This window comes from Hippocampus bargibanti, linkage group LG06 (genome assembly GCF_051943395.1).
Source record: "Hippocampus bargibanti isolate YZ-2025 linkage group LG06, ASM5194339v1, whole genome shotgun sequence".
Lineage (NCBI taxonomy): Eukaryota > Metazoa > Chordata > Actinopteri > Syngnathiformes > Syngnathidae > Hippocampus > Hippocampus bargibanti.
The window spans coordinates 1,612,408-1,622,785 of NC_142739.1; the positions used below are offsets into that span (position 1 = coordinate 1,612,408).

At 40.6% G+C, this 10,378-nt stretch overlaps 1 protein-coding gene across 2 annotated transcripts; it reads left to right on the forward strand.

Annotated features, from left to right (window-relative positions):
* The first annotated feature begins 1,118 nt into the window (after nucleotides 1-1,118).
* On the forward strand, nucleotides 1,119-9,303 carry LOC148896162 (uncharacterized). 2 transcript variants are annotated; one of them, XM_088999468.1, is made up of 14 exons: nucleotides 1,119-1,203; nucleotides 1,450-1,526; nucleotides 1,595-1,667; nucleotides 3,176-3,288; nucleotides 3,384-3,409; nucleotides 3,498-3,635; nucleotides 4,163-4,272; nucleotides 5,063-5,158; nucleotides 5,854-5,937; nucleotides 6,130-6,256; nucleotides 6,344-6,449; nucleotides 8,573-8,755; nucleotides 8,829-8,903; nucleotides 9,064-9,303. In XM_088999468.1, the coding sequence occupies exons 1-14, from the start codon at nucleotides 1,176-1,178 to the stop codon at nucleotides 9,148-9,150; spliced, it is 1,323 nt and encodes a 440-aa protein (XP_088855594.1). In that variant the 5' UTR covers nucleotides 1,119-1,175; the 3' UTR covers nucleotides 9,151-9,303. The 2 variants fall into 2 exon arrangements, with proteins under 2 accessions (XP_088855594.1, XP_088855593.1); XM_088999467.1 differs by having other exon boundaries at nucleotides 1,121-1,203; nucleotides 8,573-8,749.
* Nucleotides 9,304-10,378: the final 1,075 nt, after the last annotated feature.

Genomic DNA, 10,378 nt, shown 5'->3' on the forward strand with positions numbered 1-10,378 from the left:
TTGTGAGCCCATTTCATGTGGCTGTGTCATCCAATCCGTGATCCACACTGCTTGCCACAGGCAAAGCAGGTGAAGGCATTGACTGGGGTTATGGGTGTGGCACTGGCTTCATGTTTCCTTTCACGTTTCCAGGCCGTCAGTCACCTCTGTCTTCCTCAAGTTTCTGTATGCCTTGTTGGAGGAGCTGCTGCCAGATGGAGCGTTGAGCTGCAATGTCTTCCAGCTGGGTCGGTTTCAGGCCATATTTTTTTTTCATGGCAGTCTTCAGCTGGTCTTTATAGCGCTTTTTTGGGCCTTCTGCCAGGCGACGGCCGAGATGGAGCTGGCCATAAAGCACCTTACATTGATATTTGTTGTATTACTGTATTAGTGAGATTATTTTGTTGGTTTTCACCATCACATGTTTTCTAAAATTGGAATAAAGATACAGCATTGAATGCATTGGACTAAAACTTGTACTTTATTTGGTTGAATTTTCGCCAACCTTTTTCAAACTGGGAGCTACTCCTTGTCTGATGATCAATCTGATGGGGTACCAATGTGACTGAAACGTCCGAAATCTGCTTGAATTTCATTTAATTCTATGTTGTTTTTATTATTATTCCGGTTTGGTAGAAGGGCATCCGATAATTTGTTTAAATTAAGTTTTTTTTTTAACTTTGTTACTTCCAGGTTGAGTGAACGCTGGCGCGTGTGGCTGCCGCTGCTCACCCGCAGAAAAAAAAAAATATCCAGTGACTGTAAAGTGTCCTTGAGAGTTTTGAAAGGCACTTATAAATGAAATGTATTATTATTGTTATTATTATTATTATTATTATTATTATTATTTCGGCTTTTCCCTTCTTTGGGGTCGCCACAGCAAATCAGTGTCCTCCATCTTTAGAGGTTTGATCCGCATGTTTGTTTTGGCCAAGCTTATTATTATTATTATTATTATTATTATTATTATTATTATTATTATTATTATTATTATTATTATTATTATTATTATTTATTTATTTATTTATTTATTTATTTATTTATTATTCTGATAAATCAAGTGTGGCCCAATCAATTCAAAGATCGTTGTAATTTAAGCTTTCTAGTGACACCTTGTGGTCGGTCATATACTGAACTTCAGGAAGACGAACGTCAACAAACTTTCTGAATGGAGCAACCATTATCGTCGTGACTCAATGGCGTCTCAGAAGGAATTCTTTGCGGGTAAATCACATTATTGCACCTAACACTTATCATTAATGAACACGAGTTTGCATCGTTGCAGTTCTTTGGCGCGCCTGCAAACACGAAGGCCTTAACAACTTAGATTTTTGTCCGAGCCGACTCGTTTTTAGCCCCACACAAGGATCTGTAGATGGTGTTCAAATAATTGATTTATTGTTTACCCGCTACGTTTTTCGACGCTTCCATATGCACCATGAAATGTTACGTCAAACTTTTGCTGCACAGGCATTCCCAAGATCCCATATGTTGCCGATGCTGGCCCGGGAGATGTCTTGTGTTTTAAACACTACAATTCACAGGAGGTACAGACACGTGTAACACTGAGTTAAGTTTGCGCTTGTAAAGTGATTTGCATCTCCAACGCGTGCAGATTCTTCTGGGAAAGACGATGGAGGACTGGCTGAGATTCTCCGTTTGCTACTGGCACACTTTCTGTGGAACTGGTATTGTACTAATTTGTCTCCCAAAATACAATTAAGTACCCGAGTAAGCCTGAATATAAAAAAAAACAAGAGCGCAAATTAAAAATGCAGTTTAGGTGGATGGTCCCAGTCGATACTCCAAATTTTGAGAGGGCATCACAACATTCGTTCAGTTTGTTATAGACCCGATTTTTGAGATTTTGGACTAGCTCTGAGTTTTATACCATACTTTTAAGACTGTCTTGAGTTGAGGATGTCATAAAAAGTGTGTACTGTACAGTGACGTGCGGTGAGGTTCATGGTGGGTGAGGCACTGACGTCATCACAGTCAGATTTACGAACATGAACTCGACGGAGTCGCTTATTCACCATTTGATTGGCAACAGTTAACAAGTTTTGTTTAAAATGTCATGTCAGCATTATTTATATATACAAACTGTAGCATAGAAAAAAGAATTAAAAAAACGTTATTATCGTGTTACCTTTACTTATGAATGAAATCCATGCGCCGCTCCTTCTCAAGAAAGGCATCAATAAATTATTTGTAGAAGCCTTCCTTATCTTTCTTCAGTTTTAAAAGTCTCTCTGTCTCAATGGAGAACACTGCCAGTGAAGAGTCGTCCTTGAGAAGAACTGTGTGCCTCACCTCTGCACACTGTTTTGATAAAAATAAAATAAAATAAACACTGTATAATGTACAGTGACTGTACATTATATACACCAGCTAAACTGTAGAAATTTAGTTCATGTACTAAAAGCTTTTGAATACAGCAATATGCAGAGGGACAGCAACGCGGTGTCATTGCAGAGCAAGCAGCCCAGTTAGCACAGTCATTGCGCAATCCATGGTGAGGCTCAGCCGGCTGCTGCCTCACCGCTCGTCTCTACTTAGTATTTGAACGGTAAATGTGAAAATTCCGCGATTTTGAAAAAAAATCCAAAAATGGTGCAGTTAAATGGAAAAGAACTTTAAAGTATAAATCACTAAATAAATATACCTGTTTAATTTATTTATATTTCCATGACAGGTGAGGCACCTGTCTCCCCTGACTGCACGTCACTGGCACTGTATGACAAAATCCTGACATTTGCACATCAATGTACTCACAAATGTACCTCAATGTCACGTGAAATCTAGTCCTGTTTAGTTCGGTTATTCTTCTGTTATATTAATGACAGAATGTTGGCACGCTGTTTCATTCTTTCTGACATCTAGTGACAGAAAGTATGTATGCTGTCACGTCTACTCATTGTAGACCTCGGCCGATGGACACAGACTTTTCATTTCACGTCAAGAAATAAGAATTTACAGACCAATTAAGTGAAATTGGCAAACATTTCCTGCCCCACAACTTTTGGCACAGAGCCATTTGCAAACACGGCATTAGATGAAGCAGGTTTTGCCTGTGTTCACATCTAGAAGTGATTGTGATTGTGATTGTCAATTGGCCTTTACGTTTGACGCTTATGTCATTTTGACACATGTGATAGTTTTAAGAGACCGTGTTCATTTTACGTTGTGACTGCAGGTGCCGATCCCTTTGGGTTTCCCACGCTCTTTCGGCCTTGGAACGAAGGCTCTCCCATGGAAGCTGCCAAGAAGCGACTGCGGGCTGCTTTTGAGTTTTTCACCAAGATTGGTGTGAGGGAATTCATCCCTTTATCAAAATCTGGCAGGAAGATGGTCATGCAAAATTCTACCAATTAACTTTTTGTTGACTCTGCTTGTTTTCACAGGTGAAATATTACACATTTCATGACAGGTAACGGAATAGTCTTGACAGGACACTATCCTCTGAGGCGGCAAAATGAACTTGTTTTTAAAATAGCGTATGCTTTCTGCATTTTTAGAGACATTGCACCTGAGGGCTCCACCCTCGAGGAGTCAAACAGGAATTTGGATGAAATCACCGATTTAGCTCTTGAGTTACAGAAACAGACTGGAGTCAAGGTGCTGTGGGCTACCTGCAACCTCTTTGCCCATCCGAGGTCTGTGTAATAAACATTAGGACATTATTTAGAACAGTATTTAATTCCGTTTAAAAGGTCATGGGGGGTGGGAAGGTGGGGGGTGTTAGAGCCTATCCTAGCTGTCTTTGGAGAAAAGGCGCGAGACACCCTGAACTGGTTGCCGGCCAATCGGAGTCCACAGAAATGAACAACCGTTCACGTTCACACTCACACTTAGGAACGATTTAGACTTTGCAGTGTTCATTCAGCCTGTCATGCCTGTTTTTGGAATGTAGGTGGAAACCGGAGGACCCGGAGAAAACCCACACAGGCCTAGGGGAGACAATGCATGCTCCCCACAGGGAAGCCACAACCTCTGCACTGTCCACTTGATTACCCGGCCGCCCTCTTTTGTGATTACTATGTATGAATTTGACTTGAAAGCTTCAATGTGCTTGTCAGTCATTGGACAAGAAGCAGCCTTTTATTTTGATGACTCTAATTGGTTGCTCATCGATGACAAATAAAAGGTCATCGTTGATAGCTCTTCTACTTGTATTTGGCAGGTACATGAATGGTGCAGCCACCAACCCAGACTGTCACGTTCTGGCTTATGCAGGTGCTCAGGTCAAGAAGGGACTGGATGTTGCCAAGAAGCTGGGTGCAGAAAACTTTGGTATGATAGAGAACACACTAACTACTAACAGATACAGTGAGACCTCAACTTACGAACTTAATTGGTTCCCAGACAGAGTGTGTAAGGCGAAAAGTGTGTATCTCAAAAAAAAAATCCCATAGGAAACCATTAAAATGGGAATAATCCGTTCCCGGGTTTCCATAAAATATACTTTTCAACTAAATAAGCCTTAAAGCTACACACAACCTACCTTATCCTATGTATAATAAATGTGCTATTGTATTGTAATGAAAGAAATACACTGCATTGTATCATAAAGTCACTTTATTTACATTTGTGATGGTCATTTATGGCTTGATGGAATGGCGTTGGAGGTCGAAGGTCAAAGGGAATTGCTGTTTGGAAAGAGAGGCGCATTACATGACGACTGTAATTAAAGAAATAAACTGTGCTGTAAAATAAAGTTTGATTTACCTTTTTGATGGTCGTTGATGGCTTATGGAAGGAGAGTCACCTTCCATAAGGACTGCTGGTGCTGTTCGGTCGTGTGCTTCCGCCGAAGATCACTCCGCCAGCCGTGGTGGGTGTGTATTATGAAAATAGTGCTTATTATAAGGTTTAATTTTCAGAAATTTGAAGTTCGTAAGACGAAATGTTTGTAAGATAAGGTGTTTGTAAGTTGAGGTCTCACTGTATATATATATATATATATATATATATATATATATATATATATATATATATATATATATATATATATAAAAGCTGCATATCCCTAACTTTTGTGAGCAAAAGAGGCTTTAAACAACAATTGTATGATTGTCCACAGTGTTTTGGGGAGGGCGAGAGGGCTTTCTCTCTTTCCATAATACTGATGTCGCCGCAGAACTGAAACATATGGCCAACTTCTTCAAAATGGCGATCAGTAAGTAAATATACATCTCACTAAACCCTTCATTTAACATGTGCATAATGTACTTCAATCCAATACAAGAGCTGCTTTTAAAAAGGTCATCACTCCTCTGTGTTGTTGGAGCCTGTCAGGTGGGTATTTAACAAAATGTTGATACTTATCAATAGGAGAAGAAAAAACCCGGAACTGTGACACATGGTGGTTCGACCCATTCTTTGTATTATGTTTGATGCCTTGTGATTCCAAGATGACATGAAGTGGAACCTCCAGTTCGGATCTTGATTGATTCCGTGAGCTGGTATTGTTGATTCGTTGATAAACTGTAACTCTGATATTGAACCTTTGAAATTTGTAGGGAGTGCGAGATCAACCTCATTTTTTCGCCCCAGGCCACAATATAGTTAGAGTTTCCTGTCGAGGGCAGTCATGGATTTGGGGAAACCATTACAAATGTTAATCTCCATATATTACACACAACAAATGAATGAACTACTTTTCAAACCGGAAGTCAAGAACACTGACTGTTATTGAGGTTTACATACGACAGTTTGGACTTTAGCAAGCATCACGGCACTTTACATGCTTTCGCGGGCCGAATAAAATGATGTGTCGGGCCAGATTTGGTCCCCGGGCCTTGATTTGACACCCGTGTGCGAGATAATGAAAGTTGTTTCTCTATCAGTGTGAAATGTGCTTCCTGTCACCAGAGTACAAAGAGAAGATTGGCTTCAAGTGCCAGTTTCTGATTGAGCCAAAGCCAAAGGAGCCCTGTAAACACCAGTATGACTACGGTAAGATGTTCCATGTTTGTGGATCTTGACTTATTTAATGAGCGGATAACTCATTTGTCAAGTTGCCGATTTGTTGCTTTGTCAATGTTGCTGTCGTGAGCCAACATTAGAATCACAAGCAGGTAGGAATGGATTAATAGCCGTCCACTTGTCAGAATTTTCTTCCCGGTGTGGAGCCGTTTCCCTCCACAGATGCGATGAGCGTCCTCGGATTCCTCAAGCATTATGGTTTGGAACGCCACTTTAAGTTGAACATAGAGCCCAACCACACCACCTTGGCAGGACACTCGTATGAACATGACGTGGTCATGGCCTCTGCGTGAGACACCTCACTCAATCTGTGCACCATTCTTCACGTGATGACACTTGAGCAGCGCTCAAAGCTGAGTACTTCCCCTTTTCTCAGGTTTGGTATGCTGGGTTCGGTTGATGCCAACACCGGTTCCCCTGACCTCGGCTGGGATACCGACCAGTTCCCGATGGATATCAAAAACACAACTTTGGTTATGAAGGTGAGCTCATTTATGAAGGTGACACTTTCAGATTGTCATTCTATCTGTCACGGTTTGCGAGGTGGTGATGGTGGGTGCGGATCCCAAAAAACAGGCAGGAGGGAGCAGGAGGTTGTTTGACAAATTGGATTAAATTAAAGGTCAGCAGGAACAAAATGTAAAACATCAAAATCAACTGAACAAACAAAATACAAAGTATCAAAAGAAAACTAAGTGTAAAAGTCCACCAAGGTTAAACAAACACATGCACAGCATACAATGCATGCAATTGCAGACAAAGCATGCAACAAACATGCAGCAAACAATGAACTGACACCGGATGGTCGTGCCGGGTGCCCTTTTAAGTGTCAGTGATTAAAACGACCAGCACCTGCGAGGCTGCAGGCAGGGCTGACGTCGCTACCCGTTGGTCGCCAATCTGATCGGGACGACCAGCACCTGTGCAGGTGCAGGCGGGGCCGACAACGCCCCCTGTTGGTCGCCAACCAGATCATGACACTATCCAAGTGGGGAGTGCCGTTATTCTTTGGCATTTGCTGTGCGCACTTCAGTTTGATTTCGGTTTCAGCAAGTGGTATCTTTCTTTCATTAGAATTCAATTAAAGGACTGCAATCCTAAAGGGGAAAAAGAGGCATTTCCGAAACTTATTACAAATTTGGACAGCATTTACAAGAGTCTCGTGTATTTCTCGGCTATCTGACTATGTGAGATTCAGTGTGTGTGATGGTCATCCTTATCCCAATCTATCATTTGGGCTGTGTCATCTCAATCAACAATGTTGAAAACAATGTGATACATTACAAAGGGAGGAGAATTTTCCGCCGATCGGCGGATTTCTGACTTTTTCAGACCAAAATGACCGTTCCATTGAGAAAAGCGCAAATCCATTGAGAAAATTTCGGGATGTAGGGTATGGGCAGTGTTCCAATCGCCCGCCTTCCGCGGAGTCTCTGTTGGCGTGGTCGGGGGAGGGTGGACTCCATGTTAGAATCTAAGTCAGGGGTCGGGAACTTATGGCTCTTTTGATGATTGGATCTGGCTGTTAGATAAAACTAAATCAGTATTTTCGCTTTTTCGCTGTTCATTTCCTGTTTCGGCTTGTGTTGGCGGAAAGCGCCATTTTGATTGGATGATCCGGACTTAGTCGTTGATGTAAGCCAGGGGTGTCAAAGTCATTTTTTGCCGCGGGCCGCATTGTAGGTATGGTTTCCTCCCAAGGGCCGTTATGAATTTGGGGAAGCCATTAGAATGTTTAAATCCTTTCAAATATTACATATAGAGCACACAGCAAATTAATGAATAGCTCGTTTTCAAATCTGAAGTCAAAAATAATGACTTTTATTGTGGTTGACATCCAAAAATATGAAATTTTGGCTCAGATTTTAGCAATCATCATGGAATTTAACAAGTTTGATTTGCTTTGGCGGGCCAAAAAAAATGATGTGGCGGGCCAGATTTGGCCCGCGGGCCTTGACTTTGACACCTGTGATGTAAGCGGACGAGTAAAAAGAAAATCAGGTTGAATGGACCGAAGGATTCTCAATTGTGGAGAGAATAGGTTGTAATTTGATAGATTCTAATTTGCAATGAAACAGTCACATGTCAGTGGCACGATGACAAGCCCCATGCTAACGTTAGCATCAATATGCTTCTGTGAGAGGCAGCAGAAAGCAAGCGTGCAAGCTAATGAGCACCTAACCTTGCGTATGTACGTACCCGGCAAGTTGACTTTTATTCCGAAAGTTTGGCTGGATGTTTACCAATCATATCATGAGTAACAGAAAACCATTCATATTAATGCTGAGTATTATCACAGTTATTTTAAACAATACATTCTGTTGAAATCACATTAATATATATATATATATACACAGTACATGTGCGTGTGGCCCTCCCGCATTTTTTCCAGACTTTTTTCTCATTTGTCATTCACATCCCTGTCTAAATAACATTTTCCATTTTACACCCAAATCATACAACACACAATAACGACAAACAATGTAATTTTTGCTGCTGAAGTGTAAATAGCGATAAAATGTTTGCATCGTCGCTATTTCCTATTTCATGGAGTTGCATCGAATGGCTGGATAAAATGTACCTGTGCGTGTCATCTCCCCTCCAGGCCATCGTTGAACAAGGTGGCCTGCAACCCGGAGGCCTGAACTTTGACGCCAAAGTGCGCAGAGAGTCCAGCGATCCGGAGGACTTATTCATCGCTCATATCGGAGCCATGGATGCTTTTGCTCGAGGACTCAGGAATGCTGTTTCCATTTGTGAAGATGGGCTCCTTGCAAAGCTGGTTATGGTCTGCTCTCTTGCTATGTGAAATTTCCAATCACTTTTTGCCTTTTCTCACTGGCAGTGCATTGTTTGGACAGGAGCGCTACTCGAGCTTCAGCAAAGGCATTGGATTGAAAATTGAAGAAGGATCTGCTTCTTTGGAGGAGATGGAGGTAAAAGTCCAAACCGCAATTACCCTTTTGTTCTTTCACACTCGTTTCATTTGTGTTATTTGTGGATATCTATTCAAATATGGAGCACATTTCTTGTTTCTCACAAGGTTTCAGAAAGAACAAATGTTTTTGAATATTTATGCTTTGTTTTTTTTGTCAGGATTTTATCAAGCAGAATGGGGAGCCGAAATTGACATCAGGGAAACAAGAAAAATATGAATCCATCTTGAATTATTATGTCAAATAAAGACTCATCCTTGCCCGTTGACAATAGAATAATTAAATCCACTTCCCAAACCTCAAAGAGCACATTAAAGTACTTGTACCGTGTAATTATCTTGTTTACAATAGCAAGACAGTCTTGGGTGTGATACAGAATATTAAAAACAAATTCAATGGTCTTTAATTGTTGTTTATTAACGACCAGCTCAACAAATGTCATGCAAACTGGTATGGAACACATTCAAAAGTAGTTACTGCATGTCGTGAGATTTTCACTTGTCCCGTCATTTTTAATGGATATTTACTATTCTCGTAATAGTTGTACTAAGTTCATCCTGTCTACTTGAAATCTAATTTAAACCAGATTCTTTTCTTACAGACAGTGTATTGTCGGTGTTGAAATACCTGACATGTTTCGGCCTATACTTCCGCCTTCGTCACACTGACTGTAAGAATCTGGTTTAAATTAGATATTTACTATTGATTAATGTGTTACGTTAATCCATATATATATATATATATATATATATATATATATATATATATATATATATATATATATATATATATATATACAGTAAAGTCTCGTTATATCGATATTCAAGGGAGTCCGAAAAAATATCGATATAACCGGGACTATCGATATATCCGACCCTGTTTGCATGTAATTTTCTCCGTGCGTGCATAGAAATAGTATCGATATAACCGGGACCATCGATATATCCGATATCGATATAACGAGACTTTACTGTATATATATATATAGTACTCCACGTTGAGCATGTTCAGAAGAATATCAAGGCCATATCAATAAAAAAATGAGATATTGTATGTTTTTTACATTAGTAATTCATTTTACAGATTATTTACCTTATTTTGGTCGTAAATTAATTTAAGCAAGAAACAACCTGAGGAGCCAATTGGGAGCCGAAAGAGCCGGTTCTTTTTTGTGAGCTGAGCCAAAAGAACCGGCTCTTTAAAAAGAATCGGAATTCCCATCACTACTTCCTTATTCGACACGCCCCGATCTCGCTGATATCCGCTGTGATTCCGCCTTCAAAGAAGCACAGATGACGGCTGAAGAAACCTTTTCATCGTTGGACCAGTTCTGTACGACTGAGAGCTGACACTGAGGTTCCACCACTTGAGTCTGTCGGGTAGTTTGCTCCCGACTTGTACAAGCACTTCCCCTGATATTATATCATACTACGAGCGCTGCCGGTCGAGTGTCCAATCAACGTTTGGTGAAGCGC